Source organism: Apteryx mantelli, chromosome 1, assembly GCF_036417845.1.
Source record: "Apteryx mantelli isolate bAptMan1 chromosome 1, bAptMan1.hap1, whole genome shotgun sequence".
Taxonomy (NCBI): Eukaryota; Metazoa; Chordata; class Aves; order Apterygiformes; family Apterygidae; genus Apteryx; species Apteryx mantelli.
In genome coordinates this window covers 90,190,537-90,214,164 of record NC_089978.1, presented here as the reverse complement: position 1 = coordinate 90,214,164, position 23,628 = coordinate 90,190,537, and the positions used below count along the sequence as shown (strand labels likewise).

Here is a 23,628-nt window from a genome sequence, read left to right as displayed (position 1 = left end):
CACTGACCAGTGTTCCACTACAAGTTTTTAATAATGTTAATGGCTAAGTTGAAAAAAAGGCAGAGGGATATTTAAAAGTGAGCACCTGAAGATACAGAGGAATTTACACAGAATACTTTTCTCTATACCCCGAGAAGCTCAGGCAGAGATAATACTTTCATTTTGAGAGAGGAGAGGTTTTAAATATACTAGTTAAACATACTATTTTTTGACATCTTTCATACTTGGGGAATTAATTGTTCCACTTGGCAGATAGAAATTCCATACAGAAAAATCCCACTACATATTAGTGGGACCATTCCTAGCAGTTAAGATTTTTCCCTATTTGCTTTCTACTCAATTCAGATCTTGGAATTAGTGTTAAGAGGATTGGGATCAAGCTTTCCTGGCTGGTTTGCATCTAACATCAATTTATGCACCATGGGACAGGATTTTTATGCGTCAGATGTCTGTTCAAACCCAAGCAGCTGTTGCCAAGGGCTCAGTCATTAAAGGCAGTGGCTACATATCCCTGTTACTTCTGAAGAAATGGCAGGAGGATGCCCAAGAGACCTTACTCAGCCTGATGCAAGACATTTGGATACTTAAAAAAATTAGATGCACAAACCTTCCCACCCATCACTCTTTCTCCACTGTTCTTTCAAAAGTTGGCACTCTTGTAAGGATTTACAGAAGACCACCTGCTCAGCTCCTCCAGACAAATCAAATTTTTATTTAAATATTTTAAAGGGTAAAGAACAAATACCACAGCCTTTTGAAAACTTATTTTGCCCCTACAGTTAGAAGGATGTACAGTTTAGGATATCTTATTCAAGAACATAAACCCAATGCATTGACAAAGGTCATCAGAGCCAAGACAACCTGTGACAAATTCTGTTCCATTTGGATAGACATGGCACACCCCACAACCTTCCCCAGCCTTCTTGCCAGAGCCTTTGCCATTATTTCAACTATCTCTCTATTGATGAGGTACAAAATGGTTTCTTTAATTGCACTCTTCAGATAGAATGCAAAACCAGTTACAAAGTATTTTCCAAATTGGATAAGAAAAAAGCAACAACAAAAGTATTTCATTTCTGCTTTGAAACTCTGGCACAGCTTAGACAGGTGATAACACCACTGCAAGAAAGAAACATCATTCTTTAATATTACATATATCTATATGTATACATATATCTATATGTAACATTATGCACCTTGTAACTATGTAACATTAAAGAACAATGTCTTTCTCTTTCCATCTGGAAAAATTTATCTCTGTAAAAACCTTTTGAATCAAAATGCAGCCAGAGTCAATAGCAAACTCCCAGCACGAAAGCAAAGATGGAATTCACCCTTTTGTGCACACAGTAAGAGATAAGGGAATTTACATTTCCAAATAATTGGCAATCATCCAGCTGCAAGAACAGCTATTGCTTTCATCTCTACCCCCATCCACACACCTGGTCAGGGAAGGTTGGACACTGATTCCAGAAGAGTACATATCTAGTGCTACTGCTTCAGCACACCAGCACCGGTCTTTTAACAGCCAGCATATGTGGCTGGATTTATAAAGGGGTTACCTGCTAATTCTGTCTGTTCAAGGTCTAACACTGCTCAGCCATACCGTCCAAATATTCTCCTAACAGCATAACACTCCTTCAAATTTTTTCTCCTAAGAAAATGAGTAACAAATTAAGGTCATGGTGCTGCATTAATCATGTTTTTAATTATTTCCCTTGAGTATGCTTTCCATAACGCATGAATAGTCTATGTAGAGCGAATAACTGATAAAGGAACTTAATTAAAGGAAAAAGATTCAACTGTGGGATTTAGTTATATGGTTTGGCCAGATATTTTTCTTGATCAGTCATGTATTTGGTATTTCCTTTCCTTCTTGACTTTTGCCTCATTCTTGATTTTTCTTTTCACATTCTCTTTCTTTTCTACATTCTCTTTTCCACCTCTTCTTCTTCACTTACCCATCCCTTTCACATAGCTCTTTTTTTTTTTTTATTGCACTCTGCTTCTTTTGTCATGTCTGATAAGACATTTGAAATTAAGCTCTCAACTCCTATGGAATGACCATGAGCCACAATCCTGTCATAGCTCATCATGGCTTTGGATGCTTTAAATGATTGTGTCCTTTGATGAAGTTTGATCTTTAAAAACAAAGCTAAAAGTACCCAACACTGCTAAGCACTACTGAAATACACATTTACTAACCTATCATGGTTAAAGCTAACAGATTCTCTCCATTATAAAAGTATTTGTTTTATAATAAGTATCTTGACAGCATTTTCATGTGCTTTAAGTGCAAGAAAACCAGGTATTTCATTTCAGCTGTGTTGAACCCACAGCTGAGTGTCATGAACTAGCTGCATAGGATGACTAAAGAACTAGTTATGATTTCTAAATAGATATCGTTCAAATTCCTAACCAATGGTTGGGGAGCTCTATCACGTATTTAGCTGTGGTAGAAATTTTTAGCTGTATTTTGACTAGGGCTGCTATTAAAATTACATCCTTTTATCTATATCTTGTTGGAACACTTTTTTTTTTTTTTTTACAGAAAATATTATATAGATTTCCTTTCACTAAAAAGCAGCTTGACCTTTTAGCACCAAAAATATGCAAAAACATTACCTAGAAACTCAACCAAAGTATAGGTGAATATATATTTTTAAAGAAATACATCCTTAGTCCCCGAATCCTTTTGGTATCACTAATTTAAAAATGCATAATACATAGAGATACTCATATATTTCAATCCTGTTCCAAAAAATGCGTTCAGAACATAAGTAGTACTTCCTCACAAATCATCTGAATGTCAAAAACTACAAGAACATACATTCAATCAGTTGATAGAACTAACCAAGCATTTTAATCACGTAGCCTACTAAAGGCTCCATTACCATCTCAGCTTGGGATGAGTAACTCGCAGTCTAATCAGATTTCTCATTCTCACTGCGTTGGAAAGTCCACCTGCTGTTCTGAGCTCTACAATGAATAAGGAGTTGTGTTACGAACTCCGACGTTGGTGCGCGGAGCTGAACTCTTACCATTCCCCGCCTCCCCCCCCCGCCCGGTGTCAGAAGCAAGGAGGAACAGCCTCCCGTCCCCAGCCTACCTTCCAAGCCCGGGTCACGCACAGCGCGGGCTGAGGAAGCCAGGGCGCGGGGGGGGGGGGGGGGGGGGGGCAGCCCTCCGCGCCCGGGCAGCCCGCGCGCAGCAGGGGGCCGCCGGCGCCGGGCGGGGCGGGGCGGGGCGGGGCGGGGCCGCCGCGCGCACAGCCGCTAACGGCCGGGAGCTGTCCGTTCAGCACCGCAGCCCGCGGGCAGCGCGCGCGGCCGGCCGCTTTTTGGATAGGCTTACCGAGGGGTTGGAGGGCCGTGGCTGTGAGTTTTGAAAGAGTCAAACTTTACATTTTTCATAACGCAGCTGCGTCGAAGACGGCAGGTCACCGTGAAAGAGTGACTGCCGGGCTGAGGCGGGCTAGCCCGCCTACCGGAGTGGCACGGCACGGGCAGCGCCGGCTTTTACACGCCGAGGTGCTGGTGCCGGTATTTTCACATGCGGGGCCCATAGAAGCTGTACACTGAAATGGTGCCTGTCGTGGTTTTGTAGTCGAAATAAACGTGCACTTGTTAGGTGTGGGGGGGAGACATATGAAGATGCAACTCTCTGCATCTCTATATGTCTACAGCTTTATACCATACTTCCGTAGGTAGTGATAAACAAAGACTGTTTACGGAAGCACATTTCGCCTCTAATTAAGTGGGCAGGAGGATACCAGCGGGATGGGGGGGAGGGGGTTCAGCGGACCCGCTGGCGGGCGCTCGCGGGGAGCAGAGCGCCGCACGTCCGCGGCGGCGCCCATGGCCCCGCAGTGGCGCTGCGGGGACAGCAGCCAACCAGGAGGCCCCATGCAAATGTGCGCGGCGGCGTCCCCCGCGCCGGTGCGCGCCGCGGCTGCCCGGTTGCCATGGCGACGCGCGGCGGCCTTGCCCCCCCTCCCCCGCTCTCCCCGCGCCCGGGCGGCTCCCGGGGAGACCCCCCGCGGGGCGGCGGCGGCGAGGAGGCAGCGGAGCAGCGCGCCCGGCGGCCGGGGCGGCGGGCGGCGCCGGCAGCGGCTCCGGCTGGCCATGCCAGCGCCCGCCGCCGATGCTGAGTCAGACGCAGGTATCCCGAAATCCCTCTCTGATGAGCGGCTCTCGGAGGCCATGGAGGAGCTCGAGCACACGTGCCCCCAGCCTCGCCTGGTGAGTCGCGCCTCCGCGCAGCCCGGCCCCGGCCCTCCCGGCTGCGGCTCCGGGCGAGCTGGGCTCCCCCGGCGGCGCCGGGCCGGCCGCGGGGGGAGATAACGGGCCGGGGGAGTGGGGGCGGCGGTGGGGTGGGGGGTGCGTGTGTGGGGGGGTGAGTGTGTGGGGAGGGGGTGAGAGGGGGTAGGGGCCTGGGGATGGGTTTCGGGGAGGGGATGCGCGTACCGGGTGGTGTATGTGGGGGGGTGACTCTGAGGGAGAGGCCGGTGGTGTGTGAGGGCAGGTGTCTTTGTGCAGCAGAGCACATCAGGCAGCCGAAAGGTGTGTGTGTAGGGGGGGAAATGGCATTTTTCACCTTCTTCCCTTACGGTGTGGATTCGGAGTTTATGTTACCCTTGCTTGTTCTTTGTCGTTTTGCTGACTTCAGGAAATACAGTGACAGATAAGCAGAATTCCTGGTCCTCTATTTAACCCTCTCCCCCCAAAAAGACCAACCCCCCTCCCCCCAAAATCCCAAAGCCCAGACTGAACTAAGGATGCATTAGAAAAACGATGTGCTGAAATTTGCCGCATTTTTAAAAGGTTCCCGTGAAATTGCCAGCGTGCACTTCCATGATTTCACCTCAGGTAATGGGAAACATGTGACTCGGTAAAGCCATATTACAATAAAAAAGCTGCATGTCTTTAATTATTAATGCAGAGAAACAGCGTATTCAAAGGAGCTGGCTCTACGGGGGGTGGTTCGTCCCTGTATCTCTCTGTACCTGCTGTGCTGACTAGAGCTGTGCCCCCCAGCTCTCTCATTTTCAGTGCCCGAGCTCTGCAGGTTCATCCTGCATCAACTGGGAGCTGCTCTTTAATGACCAGCGTAAGGTGGTAAGGTGTCCCTTGCTGCTCAAACCCTGAGGCCTATAAAATTTAGCACACCTGGTAATGGTAAACCCCACTTCTTTCAACTTCAGATCCCAGTGAGGAGTTTCCTTTTAGACTGAGGGTATGTGGCTTAAGGAACAGAATTGTGCAGGGCTGGGTTTTTCTGTGCGTGTGTGTGTTGGGGGGGAGAGCCGGAAGACTGATAGTAAAAATAGTCTTGACATTCTTCTATTAAAGGTGAGATGAGACTCCTCCAGATGGTACAGGCAACTTTACAAGGCCACTGCATCCTAAGAGTTAATGTTCTGAGAACTGACTTTTTTTTATGTACTAATTTAAAGAAAAATTGGAATGTTTTCTTGCTTTTTTTTTAAACCCATCTTTTATTACTCCTGCCAAGAATGATCACTCCTTTCCCTATTATTGCATGCACCATTGGCAAGGCAGTAATAATAATAATAATAATACATATATGCATGCATGCATATAAAAGCAAGACCAAGAAATGCGGAGACAGTACTAAGGTGTGAAAGCGCATGACCAATGCAACACTTTAGCACTGCAAATTAAATCATTTAACACCAGAATTCAGTCACAGTCCTAATTAAAATATATTTTAAATCAAACTTCAGTAATTAAATTCAACATTATAGTTCAGACATACTTCTAGTATGACAAGAAATAGCAATTGTTGTTGGAGTTGACCTAAATTAATATTTTCTATTTGCTAGACTTAAAATCTACTTTAAATAAAACTCTTAATTTGTTAGTGGAAGGCTTTTGGAGCTTTTTTAGTAGGTAAAGTTAGCTCATGTGTTGTTAGCACAGTGTGTTCATACATGCTAAGATTTCTCTGTCAAAAGCTCAGCTATAACAACCCTTTTGAATATATTACTCCATGTAGTCTGACACCTTAAAAGATTTTAAAGAAAGAAGTGACAATATGATGCCAGTATTTACAGTATCACTTATTCCAGTAGAATTCCTATGGAAATTAAGGTGACAGCTAGCATACATGAATAAAACAGGAATTCATTATGATGTTTTAGATCTTCATGAGTATCAGTAAATTAATAATGGACAATGGAGACATTCTGAATAAAGATTTATGGAAAATGTGTCCATATAAAGTGATATTTTGTCAGACAGCAGATCTACCTTATCTTCAGGCAAAAAAAAAAATTGCCTGTCGAAGTATTATACAATATATTGCACTTAATTAGGGTAAAAGGAGTGATAAAGACAAGTGTAGTTAACCTTCCCTTTACAATGTTATGTCTCAGATGAGAAGAATTCAGAGCCAGTGTCCCATAGCGTTAAATGGAATTCAACAAATGATCTAATAACATGGATTTTTAAGCTCCTGTCGGATCCTTTTTAATATCTTTGGTACCTTTTCTGATCCCACTCCTATGAAGTCAGCAGGTATAGTGGTGAATCGAGTTGCTCACTTCATTAGTATATAGGAAAGAGGATATCTTGGTTAACATTTTTCTATTTATTATCCTAGACTCTAGTTTTGGTACTTTGGAATTATACAAATGGTGGCAAGTCAAGTTTGTGGTATTTATAGATGATTTTTAATGCTGCTCATTGGTTATTATAAGGCTATAAAATTAATTAATTGGACTTCAATTTCTTAATATAGTCTCATTTAAAAAAAGCTATTTTTAATTAAAAAAGGATCAATAAATAGAACTTTAAAATGATCCCAAGTTTTAGAAGATGGAAAGGGGGTTAGTTGCTTTTTGGAAACAGATGTTGTCATCATCTTTTTCATTAAAAAAGAAATGGTTTATTTAAAGCCTTAAAACTGTGAATATTTTTAGTGGATATCTGTCACCAGATCCTCTGATTTTAGGCTATGGAGTCTGCTAGCTTGGCAGGAAGTGTCACAGTAGGACTAAAGAAAACCCCTGTATCCTTCAATGAGCAGGAAAACAGGGGACACTGAAGGCAATTCTCAGGTAAGTTTCCATGTGTATTGAAACCTGAGGTTTTCTAGTGTGTAGTACTGTTGTGATATAAGTTGCCATTAATTTTTTTCCCAAGACACTGTTTGGGTTTTCTTAACCAGCTAAAGCTCTTATGAGCATTCATGCTTCAGTCAATTACTCTAATCCATCCTCCACTAAATCTTTGCCTTCTTTATGTTCTCAACTTCCATGTATCTGAATGCTAAAAAAACCTCTTGTGGAGTTGCACATGTACCTTAGCCTCAATGCACAATGGAGAAACAAGGCAATTGAAGTCTAAGGCTTTGTCCACAGTGGTGATTTTAGCGGTTGTGTAGTCAAGAAAGAATACAAATGAACAGCATTTCTCCAATCCTGGTTTGTATAGTTTTGTATTTTTCTATTTCTCATCTAGACCAAACTGCTGAGTTAAGCCACTTTTTAATCCACTGCTGTCCCATCAGGTTTTTTAAGTGAGCATTGTTGCTCCTACTTAAACACTAGGATGTCCATGGTTTGATCTTTGTTGTTTGAACAACATTGCTGCCAGTTGTATGATGCAATGCATTAAAGATATGGCAGTTGCCCCCAGTTAACTTTCAGTGAGTTGCACACCACGGACAGGCTGTGGATCTTGTCCTGGGAATCTCAACATTATGGTTTGACCATGTGCAGCTATACTAAACAGGCCTGTAAGTGAGGCAAGCTCTTAGTTTAACTGGATGGCAGAGATACCAAAGGAGGAAGCACAAAAGAGTTAGTACAAAGTCTTGTTAAACAACTTGCTTATTTTTTTCCTTAATTTATATATGTCCCTTAGGATCAAGAGTTTGACTTTAGTCCCTCAGGAAACTCTGTGTGGGTAGTTCCAAAGGATAAGTGTGCACTGTGAGAATCACCAATTCTCACTATACTCATACCTGAAATAAAGAAACAGACATTTCAATACACTTTATTCAGGGAGACAATTCCAGATAGTGTCTTTCACAAAAAGAAGCAATGGCAATTTATAACGACAGTGCTGCAAATAAAACAAAAATGAATACACATCGAAACTTACTTGAAAACAAACTTCAAAACCTACTGCTTGGTCTCATCTTTCCTTTAGCCATACTGGGAGTTTCCTTTCTTCATGCAATCCCAGATACTGCTCCCAAGCCTGGATTTATTTGTACTGCCTTGCCATGAGATTCAGAGGCTACAGCCTCTTACAATTCAGTTGGAATCGGGCACCAAATACCTTGGGGCCACTGGCTCTATGATACTCTGGTGAATGAGCCTCAGGAGCATTTGATGATCACAGCCCTCATGTCATTTTAGGTGTCAGCTGCTTTAGCCATTTCATTTATTGTATAAATTTTTTAGAAGAAATGACAGTCCATGAATTTGTTTTTTCAAATTATTCAGGTACATTTGGAAAACACTGATTTTTTTTTATTTTTATTTTTTAATTAAAAAGTAAAGGAGAAAGTTTCAGTACTTTCCCTCACTGGAGCTGTAGTAATGGTTTAAGGTGGCACTAGACTGCCTCTAGAGACAGTTTCCCTATTGCTGCTGTTAAGCAATGAAATGTTGAGCATGACATTTAAAATAACTGCAAGAAATGTGTGCAGGCCTTGGCTTTCTATGTTTTTATCCCTGGGTACCTTACTCCTTTCTTATTTGCAAACAGTGTTTTGAGAGGGTCTGGTGCATCCTGTAGAATTATTTCAAATATTCTACTTTCATGAGCTTCTGTATATCTTCATATTTATTTTTCAGATATCACTGAAAGAGATGTGCAATTTTAACCAGGGAAGCGAAACCCAGATTTAGGGGACTTTATTGTGGTTACAAAGTATCCCGTGCTTCTTTTTCTCTCTCACCTGATGTTATGACTTAGGGGAGGGGTCTGCCATCTGTTTACCTCAAACAGGAACTAAGCACAGGCATGTATGTAGAAAGCCTCACATTTGAGCAACCCAGAATGATTTTATCTGATTGATTAAATATTATGTTGGTCCAAAAAAGTTTTGTTTCTGCTCTGGCTTAATTTTAGTTTTCATAAATGTTGGCTACTACATAAAAGCACAAACTCATAAAAGCATGCCAAGTGTGTCTTGCACTTGTGCATATGTAGCATTCTTTGCCACACTTAAAAACAAACAAACAAATAACATGTGGCTGTAGGCACCAAAATTTAAACTGTGATTTGCCTCTGCTACGTCAAGGAATGTGCAATTGGTATACGTTCTGAAATGCCACAATCTCAGCAAAAAATATGCTGCAATACATATTGGTCAGGCATACAGAAATTTGTTCGCAAGATTCACAAATGAGACATAAAAACAGGGAACAAATGTTACATTCTATGTACTGTATGCCTTGCTTGCAAACACATATCTGCAATGCTATTTTAGATGCACCCTTGTTAGGAGAATGTTACCTAGTTCTTAAACTGTGCTGTTGTAGTTACTGTGAGGGTTTGTGTATATCTTTTAAAAAATGTTGAATACCATTGTAATTAGATTCCCTTTCCCTCCAAAGACATATCTAACATTTTAATATAACATATCTAGAAAGAAACCCAATACATATGTACATATGAAGCAGAAGAAATACAGAATTAGGAGCCAAATACTAACAACACAGGCAAAGAGTACATGCAGTGTATAATCACACATCTAGGATCATGCACAAACACTCAGTGCAGCTGGGATCATCCATCACAATATTGGGTTAAACCTTCCTTTCCAAGTAATCTGCTTTCATTTCCTACACACATGTTAGAATAAGGGTGTAAAGTGAAAAAGCTGTTGTGAAAAGCACTGGATGAATCAGAGATTCTTTATAGAAGAATCCCAATGCACTTCCTGTGGGAAAATAGTTCTTCCCAGGATGCTTCTGTGTTCCAGCTGGGAGGTCTGCAAATAACACATGCTTCGTGTGCTGGGGAAAAAATGACTTTTTTTGCTTGAACATAGCTCTATTTTGAGTAATGGTTTATAAAAAAAAATGCTATCATACATCTGACACAAGATAACTGATATTTAATAAATATCTTTATGTAGAGATTGAATACTGGGCCAAATCCATCATTTCTCTTAGCTGTAACTCTGTTGATTTCAGTAGATTAACCCTTGCCTGCATTAAATCTGAAGTTAGCCCCGTGTAGGCATATGTCAGGTATATGCACCTATGTATAAGTAAAAAAAAAAAAACGGGTATTAGAAATCCAAAAATATGAACTGACACTGTCTCCTATTTCTGGATTGATAAATGAAATACAGAATGGCATCAGAACAGTAGTCCCACATTTTTGGTCTGTTGAACACTGCCAACCCTCAGCATTTATCATGGCCCAGCAAACACCTACCATTCAGCTTTTATTTCCAGATGCTCTAAGGACAGTATGGTTCTGCAGTCTGGTTGCAATGTCCTCTTTTTGTGATTGCATCTGCAGGCTACAGTCTGGGAACTAGTGCCCCAGTGAGGGAGCCACACACTCCCTTATGCTGAAATATTGCAGATTCCTTCTGAATGCTGGGACATCTGACAGCTGAGCTAAGTCCCTAGCGATGAGAATGGTAGGAACTAGGCTCACAGACTGCACACTACCTTAGCTTCAGTTTGTTCTTTAAATGAGTCATACCCAGGTCACTTGTATGCAGCGCTCCTAACAGCTGTGCCAATAAAGCAAGGTCAGAAGTGTACATTGCAGAAAGTCACATTTCTTTTCCAGCGTATATTCACATAGCTTGAGATGCTTCATCAGGAGTTCTTTCACTTGAACTCTGCTTGACTGGAGGCCCATCCCACCTCTATCATGGATTTTATTTTCTAAATAATGTGTTTCAGTTCAGTCAAAAATTATGGCTGTCAAGCAGGAATCTTGTCATGAAATTCTGTAGCCTTTTGCAAAGATTAGAATAGATTACACAATAGTTGTTCGAGTTTCACAGTCTGTGAATCTGTACATACAAACATCACTATGCTTCTTCAGAAGGCTGTGAAAGCTGTTTTCCTGCTATTACACCTTAAATTTGTAATTGTATCTTGCATTTAATAATTACCAACTTAACAGTAATGACAAGCAAAGTCTATTTGATTGAAGATGAAGTCCAGAAAAAAGCAGTTGAGAATAAGGCAATTTGGAATGTTTGCAAACAGATTTTTAAAAAATTTGTTATTTTTATTAGGTTATTTTGCACTATTTTTTTTGTTCATATCCACCTCCCAGAGTCAGCAGAACTGTGGGAGAACAAGCTGGGTTCCCTTTTGATTCATGCATTAGCATTGGAACTGTTTGTTGTTTGTGAAAACTTTACCTTGAGGCACCCAACAACAACCTTCAATTACAACTTAATTGCTCATAAATTTACCCATTTGGGTCTTGGTTAATAGTGGTAATACATTAGACAACATGATTTTCGTTTTTCACAGTGTTCACTCTTTGAACCTCCAAGAGAAGACTTAGGTAGTCTTTACCATGTTCTTTGCACTTGCAAAGCATATTCATACTTCAGAAACTCAGCATGTATTTTTAGTTCCTTCTAAAGGTTTTTGGTAGTGGTTTACTCTTAAAAAATGTTCCTAAACTGATGTCAGTGTTTCCTGCTCTGAAATTATTGTTTGTCAACATCAGGACCAGTTTCCCAAAGTATGTTTTCCTCATTTGCGTAGATCATACCCATGTGATTTGTTCCAGTGAAATCAGTTATCTGTTTCAAAGGCTCCCTCTGAGATAAAAGGAGATTACAGCATCATACCTCCCACTAAATTTGCATGCCAGTTTTATTATTTTGTAAGCACAGGCCAACTCTGTGCTACAAAATTTTGCCTGTGTAGCTGTATTGGTTCAAGATCTAAAATTTTCTTAGACATTTGTTGATGGCAAAATCTGTGATGCAAGTACAGCTATACCGTGAACAGTATTTTTGCCTGTTTAAGTTAAGTGCTAAAGGAGGTACCACAGCTGTGCCAATTAAAAAAAAAAAAAAAAAGGTGTAGTTTCTTCCGTTGGCATACGTTGCATACAATTACCCTGCAGACAGAGTTATAATGACAGATGCCCTATTGCATAGATGGCTCTATATTTTCCTGTTTTCAGAAATTCTTCTGTCTTCCTTGCTGCTGGGTAAAAACCCATACAGAAGACAAAAATAATTATCCCTGTTGCAGATTTTAAAGAATCTGAGAAAAGAGGTGGTATGGAGGTGCTCATACTTTTGTCATGTTATTTCAGTGATATGACTCCTGTTCCTCTACAAATAACCTACTACTTTCCTTTAATTACATAGGAAACATAGGTTCCTAATGTTTATCTATCTGCTGAATTTCAGTTAAGTTAAATGACTACAATAGCCTATGAAGAGTGATAATAAAAAGGCAACATTAAGACACACCCCAAAATAAACTACTTTTCCTAGCTGTCATGTAGGATTTCTCTGTAAAATATCCTGGCCAGAGAGCCAGCTCAGCTGGGGAGTGCTGCCTGCCACACTGTACTCCCCTCTGTGGATTACAGTAAATATAGTTGAGGGTTACAAAGACATTACCAGGTGCAAATGAAGCTCTGAGTCATTTTCTGGGAAACCCCACTTTTCCTGCCTTCCCATCTTTTAATTTAGTGAAGTTTATTGAAATTGGTTGTTATTTTTGGAGCTTGTGAGAATGCAAGTAAGACATTATTTAAACTTGTCACAGAACAAATCACTTGTGATGATGCAAGTATTACTTGATGTGTGTTTTTGGCACACAAGGTTCATCTTCAGTCTTAGGACATCAATTTAATTACATTTGAATCCAGTGTCCTCATTCTCAGGAAACAGAACTTGCACTGCCAGACCTTTGCAGAGTTTGATAACATGTTTGAAAGTAAATATTACTAAAGAGTGCTAATTGTACAATGACTTTTCCATTTACGACATGTAATTGGCTTTCTCTAAACACCACACATCATAACATACTACTAATAAAATATCAACATGACACTTAGACTGCTTGAATGAAAGTAAAGTCTCCCTTCTCATATCAGGTATTAGGGGCTTATGTCATGAAAAATAACCCCAAAGTGTGAGCACCACATGAGTAATTTCCTATCCCTATCTATTAAAGCTCTGTGAATTGGAAGAGTATCAGTATGAAGACTATGTAACCACCTTGCGGTTACAGAGAAGGGCAGCAAAAATAAAGGTGTTGAGTGGCTTCCATACAGGGAACAAATAAACAGGGAAAAGCACTTCAGCCTGGAAAAAATGGCTTGAGGGGAGAAAAGAGAGAGGGCTGTGAAATCATGAGGGGCAGGGAAAAGATGAATATAGATCAGTCTCCTGAAGCTTCCAATACCAGAATTAGAAAATATCAACTAGTACAAGCAAGAGACAGATTCAGAATGAGCAAAATGAAATATTTTTTCATTTAACTCACACTTAAGCTATAGAATACTTTGCTACAGGATGCTCATAGAAGGATGATCATAGAAGCTTACCGTGGCCCCCCAAAACACGGCTAGTTTGACTTCCTTGACTAATCACAGAATGTAAATGCCTAGAAAATAATGAAGACACAGATGAAGGCAAAAATCTGTCAGATCAAGACAGAAATACATTTGCACAAAGTCTTTCTTTAACCATCTGATTATTGGCAAAATTTTAGCAAACTCCTAGAAGTATTTTAATGGATTAACCAAAATGAAAAAGCTGCTGTATAAATTACTTACTGTCTTCTCCCAATTCTGGTTATTACTGACAAGAAACTGGAAAGAAGACAAGTAATTATATACAGACTGAAAGATCTTTGATAGATTATTTCTGGTTTTTAATCATTTTTTGAAATATTTTCTTATGCTTTTTATAGGAAACAAATAATCTTATATTATTTTACTCATAAGATGTTTTTGTTAATCTCAGCTGCATTTTTCCTAGGCTAGATCAAGTGAAATAGTCTTGGATACTAATTGGGCGCTATCATTATATTTCACCTGATTTGTCAGCACGCACACCATATTTATGTATTTCTGTATGTGGCTTCTCTTTATCAGAATATTGCTGATTTTAGTCTATTGTGTTAATTATCTTTAATATCCAGTGACTGAGAGGTCTCAGGGTAATGGAAATATTGACAAATCTGGTTCTAAGCCCCAGGTCATAAAGTGAGTTTTAATGTTGAATGATTACAAAAACTGGACCAATGGAAAGCTAATAGAGGTTGTTCTCCATTTAGCAGAGACTGAAAGAAAAGTCTTGGTGTTGCAAAGACGTTTACATGGATTAAAAGCACTACTGTGTTTGCCTGGAAAAAAAAAATCTCTTGCTGCAAACTGGGCCTATTTTCTTCAAATAATCTCCAAGGAAACAGCCTCTACCAAGCTAGGATCTGATTACCAGTTGCAGGCCTCAGACCATAGCCATTACTGTTTTAACATTTCTGCCTTCCTCTTTATCCCAGCGTGAACCAAGCTGTATGGGCTGTTGTGTAACTTGACCTTGGTTGGAGATAAAAAGACAGGTTAGCACTCAGCAATCACAAAGACAGAAGCGAAAAGACAGTATTTAGAAAATAAAGAAAGGAGCTCACACTATATGATTATGTGTAATACTCTATGCTGTGCTATGTGGGTGGCTGGTTGAACAGTTCCCTTCCCTGAAACCCAGACAGAAACTTGGAGTTTGTCATAGTTTCTCCATTTTTAAACTCATCTTAAGAAAAGTAGAAGGAAAAAAGAAATCTATGTTGAGAGCTTTTGGGAAGCAAAATAAATAGTAAATCCCAAAGCAGTAGGAGCTGCAAATGGATCTTAGAGCTCAGTTTATACCTTTGCTGCAACGTTAGGTCAAGAAAATGAAGGGGCCTGTGACTATCTAAACCTTAAGCCTATCAATTGTGTTGTCTGGCAAAGTGAATGCTTTGCAGACAAGTGCAAAAGACATTATGAAGTGATTACATTAACAAGTGTGGAAGAAACTAGAGTGGCAAGCAATATTTTGCTAGGAGAACTGTGGATTTGTCTTGTGTGAAGCTATGCAATCTGTTTATAGCCATGCACCACTCCATAATATGTCCTCCTTTGGAGGTTCACATGATCTAATCGCAGGCATCCAAGACTGCTTTGGAACCATGATCCTTCCGTATCCCATCCAAGGGACCTGGATGTAAGTCCCTAACTTACGTGGTTTGAGTAGCCCCCTGAGAGCTATTTGTGACATTCTTCAGTGGCTTGCTGTCTGACTGGGACTCCCCAGGCATATAGCCTGCATCTGGTGTTATTCATTAACATGTGGGATGATGAATAGAACTATATGTCTTAAATTCACAGACAGTATCAAGCTGAGAGAGGTCCAAGGAAGAGGGAGGACAGGAGTAGAATTCAAAGAGATGTTGAGAAATCGGAGAAGCAGAAAGAGCTCAGTTCACTAAGGACAAAGTCAGAGGGAAACAATCAGCTGCACACATAGAGATGGGAAATAAGAGAGCCACAGTTCCGTACAAAAGAATTGAGAATTGGGTGGCACAGCTGAAAACAAGTCAATGAAGGCAATAATCAAGCCCATATGTATAAAAAAAAGTGGAGATTGTAAGACCTTGCCTGGAATGCTGTCTCTAGTTTCAGGTGCTACCTTTAAAGAAAAATGTACAGTTGGAAAGGGATGACCATGAATGATGGTCAGAGGCCTATTAGACCTGTGAGGAATGGATGAAGGTACTGAAAAAGAGTAAATCTGAGTGAGACACACAGCTGGCTTCAGTTATGGAAAATAGTAGCTCTAAAGCAACAGGAAATAAATTGTTCTTCATGTCCACTGTGCAGAGGAGAAGAGTAATCATTTAAAATTGTTGGTAAGGAACATCTAGATTAGACATTAGAAAGATGCATAAAAGCAGGTAAACACTGTAATTGTGGATTTTAAGAACAGGCTAGATTAATTTCTCTCAGGAGTTATATAAATATATTTGATCCTGCCATTTGGCATCAGAGCCATCTTGAGGTTTCTCTCAGGCCTGTTTTACTTTGATTCTCTGAGCTTCCCATGCAGACAAGCCTGTAAGCCTGGAGGTCAGCAGCAGTTAGGCATTAAATGTCTTTGGGTTAATGTGTCTCAGGGATGCTAAAAAGTAAATGGTCAGTGATTAAGCATTCAGCATCTAAAAACTGAAAGAAGTGTAAATAAAGGGGATGAGATATTTTGTTATGATCAACCACAAGTGCTCGGGCTGATATGACAACTGTGCATGGCACAAATAGTCACTGTCAAAACCAGACTAAACCACTGGTGCCAAGGTCATGAGGTCCCAGGTAAATCATGGTGGAGGCAAAGTGGCACACTTCCTTTGGATGGTCTTAGCCACCATCTCATTCAGAAAAACAAAACAAAACAAAAAACAACTAATGCTAGTTTGCTGCTTCTGTGATTCCATAAAGATTTCAAACAAAGCGCAGTAGAAACATGTTTTTTCATATCAGACCATATGGCAGACAATAAATACCTGAAGTTTGGATTGCTGATAACTTCCCACATAAGCATGAGCAGAAAATGTAATTTCTGTGATCAGAAGGTTTCCTGACACATAATACTATATCATTCTTCACACATCCTCACTTTCTCTCCTATATCTTTAGGATATAAGCTCTTCAGAACAAGGACCCTCGTGGTGCTCTGATCACAATTAGAGGCTTTTAGTGTTATTACAGTACATGTCAGAGTAGAGAAAGGAATCACAGCTCACTAGACTCTAGTTATGTGGGGCATCTGGCTGCAGTCTTGTCTTTATTTTGAATGGCTCCTCAAAATTATCCAGGATTCTGATCTGACTAAAAACACAACAATACATCCTCTAGTCCCCAGTTATCGGTACTCAGTTTTATCAGTGGGAGGAACTGGTGCTTGTGATGAGATGGCCAATTTGCAGCATTCCAAATCCTAATTAGTTTTTCCAGCTATTTTTTATACATAGCAGAATACATTTCACATCTGGTGTCTTTGGACTCATTGAGAGCCAAACCAAGGATTAAGCTGCTTGGGTTGTAGCCATCTGAGCTGACTTTGCCCTTCAGACAGAACCGTTACTTACCTGCACCTGCACCTGCAAGAAATGCTTGAGCTTCTCAACAGAGACTAAGAATTAGTTTGCATGGTGTGTTTAGGAGGCCTTATTTTCCTCATCATTTTACCTTCTGTGAATTGCATATGCTCAGGCATGACCAAAAAGCAAAAATCCAAAGGAACAAACCAGCATTAAGCCTGGTTAGAGCATCCTGCCACAATTAAATGGTTCTGTTTTAACTACCTGGTGGAAAAACAATTTGACTTTGTGGGTTTTTTTCTTCCTGCTCCACCCTTCTAGACTCTGACAGCACCTGCTCCATTTGCGGATGAAACAAGCTGTCAGTGCCAAGCGCCCCATGAGAAGCTAACTATTGCACAGGCCCGTCTGGGAACACCAGGTAGGTGTGGAGAGCCCCGTCAGCAGGGCCACACGCAGCTCCCGAGTCCCTTACAAACGTGCATCAGTGCTGGCTTGTGCCTTCCGTTTGGAAGCAAAAAGGCCACCCTGATGTCTGGTGCTATCAGATACTGGGGAAGAAAGCAGTACAATTCTCTTTTGTTAGAGAAACAACAAGAGAAAATGTTTCAAGTTAGAGTTTCATGTTCTCATGGGTGCTTGCACACTAGTGGAAAGGAAGGCTTGCCCACCCATTCCAGGCAGCCTGAAAATCATATTGTGTAAGAGCTACCTCCTGAATTCTCTTCACATACTGCCTCTGTACGCTGGAGAATTTCTCCCTTCACTCACGTCCTTGTTGACCATATCAAACCATAGGTGACCTTAAGGCCATTCACCCTTTGCAAAGGGTGCCTGGTTTCTGAACTCTTTATCTGGACATTTTTTCCAAACCTACCTCTGTCATTGGGCTGGAGAGACAAAATGATTTCACAGAAAGTCCCAAATATATTTGAGGCCCCCCCCCCCCCAATTTCTCAGAGACCCTTTAAGAAAAAAGCTTCATATACTTATTTTGCATATTTAAAATAAGCTTTTAAAATATACCCATTTTATAGGAATAAGACCGAGTTTTCAAGTCAGCTTTGCAAAGAACATTTTTCCCATATTTCTGTGGACCATGGATGCCATGATAACCAAGACTTCTCTCTGTAGCACAGAAGCACAATTGATGGAGGTTGGAGCTCTGTTGCTCTCATCTCTGATGGCCTTTTGCTTGGAGGTGACTTCTCTGTGACACAGCTGTGAGGCCTGTTATTTGGTGAAGCAGCTCCTTTTTTCTATCAGAAGGCCGCTGCTGAAGATGTCATACAGAAAGAAAGAATTATAAGAATTATTTATAAAAATAAATGATAGAATCATTAGAAGAGAAGAGCTTGTGGGAAGTATGAAAAATGGGAAGTGAAAGGTTTACGTGGAAGAGGTAAGCAATACATTTTTACAGTGGCAAGCTGTGGGAAAAAGAAAGCCACAGAGCAGAAGGGAGGAAAAGTAGAGGGGAGAAGAAAGCAAGGAAAAAATTGCAAAAAAAATCTAGAAGGCAGGACTGACTAGAAAGGCAGAGAGAAAAGAACAAGACATATGGTAGAACTCTGAATGAGACAGGAGGATGACATTTTTGCTAAATTAGAATACAGAGATGATGAATGATAATAAATAGGCTGAGTCTGGGAGAAAACAGCAGTGAATACAGAAAAGAATAAGTAATGAGCAGAATAAAGCACTGCAAGTTCACTTATGGTATATTTTGAAAATCTGAACTGGGAAAAAAAACTCCACAACCATCTTATCTGGGAATAAAAACCTGTCCAGCAGAATTACCTGCAACTTGTTTTGGGTCTGGAAAATCACTGTTGTGTTTCTTTCTCCGCAGTTGACAGACCTGTCAGAGTGTATGCAGATGGGATATTTGACCTCTTCCATTCTGGCCATGCTAGAGCTCTTATGCAAGCCAAAACTCTATTCCCAAATAGCTACTTATTAGTAGGAGGTAAGATCAGAGTTTATTGCACTGGATTTTCGCTTCTGTGCTTCAGCAGCAGAGAGCTATTGCAGTGCTCTCACCCCCAGCTGTTTATACACTATAACTCTGAGTGCTACTTTCTCTCTGCAGGCTTTCTGTAGGCTATTTGCCTTGAATTACATCTTACAATTGCATCAATTAAAGTAAAAGTCAAATTCTGCCCTCAGCAGCACAGGTACAATTCCTGTTCTAGTTTAAGCAGGTGCCTGCATGACGCTGAGCTTAGAATAGCTCCATATGAATAATTTATCTTTTTCATTTATTCCTTCAAAATTGTTCAAAGATGGAGATGAGTGAATGAGATCAACCACTCATTTATTCCTGGCTCCTCAGTCCCTACACTGTCAGCCAGACACAGACCACTTTCCCTGGATGCCGGGTCAGTACCAATGTGTGCAGGCCCAGCCTTCAGCCTCAACAGGGAAGCTAACTCTGACCTGTTAGCCTTGGAGACTCAAACATAGGTCAAGGTTTGAACATATTTTTCAGCTCACAAGTGTTGCTAGGTATGTTACTCTTTCTTTTCAGTTTATTCCGTGAATATCTTCTATTTTGCTGTACAGCTTACTAACAGATGTTCAGCAGTTGGTATATGCCAGACAAGTCACCTGAGAGTTTCTGAGTTTCCTGCCTAGCTGGCTGTGCAAGCACTGCTCTCATGAGGCCTCATAAATATGCATTTCAGTTGCAGTTTCCCTGTGCCTTTGGGTTTGAGATGTGCCTCTCATTAACATTTCACAGCAAAACTCCACTGCTCAAATGCTTACAAAACTGATGCTAAAGAAGCAGTGAGTGCAATGTTCAGACACTTTATGAGACAAATTATTTTATATCTTTGTCCCAAATCAGTTAAAAAAGGGGGAAAAAAAGTAAGACACAACATACAGGAAAAGCAAAATCTCCTTATAAACAAAATCTTCAGTTTTACCCTTAAATTAATGAATTATGCTAATTCAAGTGGAGCTTCCTGGGAGGGAAAGGAGGCGACAACCCTTTGTTTTTAAAGAAACATTTAGGACTCTATATTTTTTTTTTTTATTGAGCCAGATAGCTTTAAGAAGAAGCAAATGGGGATGCAAGAATGTGAAGTTTAAAAGATGAAAGTTATGGAGGTTTTCTTTTTCTTTTTAAAGGTGCAGGGGGTAGTTGTTACAGATCAGGGAAGGGGCTCTGGGGCAAAAGCCTGACTCCTTTGAAATTCATGGTATAGCTCTACTTTCCCCTTTATTTTCTGAGTGAAGGACAAAGCAGCCAGCACTCATCAGCGCCTTTTGCCAGCAATGCACTGTGCTTTAGCATGTATAGAAAATGGGCACCTCTCCACACCCACATACAATTTGTGCTGCAAAAGCACTGCTGTCACGTGCCTTTGTGGGTGCATCTCCCCCCCCCCCTTTTATTTCTCATTGTAAAGAATATCATTTAGAGCTAAGTTTTTTTTTTTAATAGATGTTTATATCTTCCCAAATCAGTCATTAGAGTAGGGTGACAGAACCAAAAGGAAATACAGACACATTGTGTGTCTGCACTGTGCATGAATGAACAGTAATCAAAATGAAATCAAACTTTTCTACAGAATTTGAGCAAAAATTCTGATAATTTTGGTAGACCTTTTCTTCCAGGAGAGCTCAACTTTAAGGTGACATAGAGACTTTAAGTAAATATAAATACAATCTCAGAAGGGACCTTTCTACTGAAAATGATCTCCATTAAATTTCTTGTCAGCAGGCATCAAAATGACATACTAGGATGAGAGTAGCATTTCTCCAGCTGAAGTATATGTGTGGCTTTGAATTTTGCACAAACTCCAGAGCTAACTAAGCCCTCCTACATTTTTACCTATTTTAAAGATCTTAAATGACCATCACAGCAAGAACATCCATTTTAGGTCTGAAAAAGACTACCTCTTCACCAGAGCTCTGTCTGATAGGCTGATGTTTTCAAATTAGAAAGCAGCATCAGCTGTGGGGCTGCTGTCGCACTTTCCTGCAGCACTACTAATGTTGGATTTACAATTTGTCAAGTACATTTACTGTTGGTCCAGGTGTCATTGCCAAGTGAGATCCAAAGGCACACACAGGCTTGACCTGTGATGAAGGACAAGCACAGTCAACCCAGCTGTAAAGGGTATCGAATTATTCTGTGTGGGAAAGTGAAGGACAGTTGTAGCTGTAATACTGGACAGAGTTACAGTCAAGGGGACAGACCACTGTACTTTATGGAACAGTATGTGGGTAGAAAGATAATAGCCAACTTTTATAGTCGCTCAATAGCATGGGCAATACTCCCCATCATTTTAAAAGCAATGTGACAAAACATTGTCACATCCGGAGTTAAAGGTGCAGGATTTCTGGACTTTTAACTCTTTACTCTGTCCACTAGAGCATATGGCTTCTCCCAGTCCTTTTCCTTGGGTTTCCTTCTGTGATTTCCTATTTGACTGTGGAACAAGCCTTACTTGTCTTTCCATGAAATCTGCCGAACTCAAAGCTCAACTCAGAGACAGATTTCTGTAAAATTTGTCATGACTTGTTTTCTATCAGTGCTTATTTTCTGAGAAGCTGGTCTGCTGTGATTTAGAGCTTTGCTGGCAAATTAATCATTTCTATTAATCATGAAAAAAAACCTTTTTTTACTGTGAGGGAGGTCAAACACTGGCATAGGTTGCCCAAAAAGGTTGTGGAGTCTCCATCCTTGGAGATATTCAAAACCCAGCTGAACACAACCCAGAGCAACCTGCTGTAGCTGACCCTGTTCTGAGCAGGGAGTTGGCCTAGATGATCTCCAGAGCTGCCTTCCCACCTCAGCCGTTCTGTGATACATGAAGTTTGTGAGCACTTCTTGATTGCTGACAGTTCACTTTTCTGTTTGTTTTTAAAACACTCTCCCTCACCCCTGAAATTTCACAGCCCATGAAATCTGCACTTACAGTAGGATTCAGTTGCCTTCCCATATGCATATGATACCATTTGAGATGTCCTACGGTATCTCACGAGCTCTGGCTGCAGCTCCAGAAAGCAGGGGGATCTCTCTTAGGTCTCTAACGTTGTTTCTGCTGACCCTGTGCAGATCTCTCAGATGCCCTGGAGCACCCAAAAATGGCACTAAGTGCTTAATGGAGTTATCAAGAATTTATTAACTGTTGGTCATGCTAATTGTACTAGATGTAGTGCCATTTTGTTGACACTTCCCTATTTTAGTTTGCAGCGATGATTTAACTCATAAATTCAAAGGCTTCACTGTGATGAATGAAACTGAGCGATATGAAGCCCTCAGACACTGTCGCTATGTAGATGAGGTCATCAGAGATGCACCCTGGACACTGACACCAGAGTTCCTTGAAAAACATAAGGTACATTCCTCCCCTGATCCCTTGCCTTCCCTCTGCAGATTGATGGTTAAGAATAAACAGCAAGCACATGAAATTCTATTAGCTGGAGTAAATTATTTGGTTCAGTTAATTCCAGCCACTGAAATTAGGTATATTGCATCACTTGCCTGAGTCTTTGTCAGAAGCTGTTCTGTTTCTCTTGCTTTTTTTCTCAGTATGCTGGCATTATTTCTGTAGTGGAATTTTTGAATGGCAAAATAACACTGAAGAATTATCAATAAATTGCAAGTACAGGAAGGGAGCTCATGAACCAGGAACGCTATAATGTAATGATCAAAGTCGTGTAAAGTCCTGAATTAAAGGCACATTTCTTGTTAATTTCAACAGGTACCATAACTGTCCAGAAGTACATAAAAATGGCAGCAGCTGAAATGTATATAACTATTCTTACATGTTATTGACTGTCTTACAATATATAACAATCTTAACAAAGGTGTAATAAACTAGAATTTATTTTAGCGTCCACATCACTGTGTGATGAATGTACAGCAAGACAGTTACTAGGTATACTTGTATATATACACAGACCTAAGGAGGCAGAATCAATAATCCTGCCTCTGCAGTTTTTAAAGTTGGGTCTTTGCTGCTTGACTTAAGAGCTCTTCCAGTAGCAAAAAAAGCAGAAACAGGTGTCTTAGATTTGCTACAGAATATCACTCAGAGACAGCCAGAGCAATGTGTTAACATCAATGGTTCTGGACATGAGCTTTCTGTTCTTTCAAACTGACTGTAGAGTATAGTGGTTGTAGGCCTAAATAGGGTGCAGTATTTTAGGGTGAGAATGCAAAAGCAAGTCAGCTGCAGTCAAGAAAAAATAGGATCCTCCAAAACAACCCCCACTGAACCAGAATTTAGTGATGGTGGCATGTGATTCTTCTGTTCACTTGCAGATTGACTTTGTAGCCCATGATGATATCCCATACTCCTCTGCTGGCTCGGATGATGTATACAAACATATAAAGGAGGCAGGTAAGGGCAACTTTACATTTCAACGTTTTGAACTCTGTTATTGCCTTCTGATCACAACTGCTGGGAGAGAAGCAATAGAAATAATGTCACATTCTCTACCCTAATGGTAGTTATCGCTGACTTCAGCAGAAGGGTTCTCTTTGTAAAACCACAAAGGATATCCTTGGCTGAATTCCTACCATAACCCTCATAAAA

The 23,628-nt window shown here is 40.5% G+C and overlaps 1 protein-coding gene across 1 annotated transcript in view; it reads left to right on the top strand.

Annotated features, from left to right (window-relative positions):
• The first annotated feature begins 4,124 nt into the window (after window positions 1-4,124).
• The window catches only part of PCYT1B (phosphate cytidylyltransferase 1B, choline), a 31,533-nt gene continuing 12,029 nt past the window's right edge, over window positions 4,125-23,628 (top strand). The window contains exons 1-5 of the mRNA XM_067289741.1: window positions 4,125-4,241; window positions 17,393-17,492; window positions 18,924-19,040; window positions 22,274-22,425; window positions 23,355-23,433. Coding sequence (XP_067145842.1) covers window positions 4,125-4,241; window positions 17,393-17,492; window positions 18,924-19,040; window positions 22,274-22,425; window positions 23,355-23,433 — 565 coding nt within the window. The remainder of the gene's footprint in view (window positions 4,242-17,392; window positions 17,493-18,923; window positions 19,041-22,273; window positions 22,426-23,354; window positions 23,434-23,628) is intronic.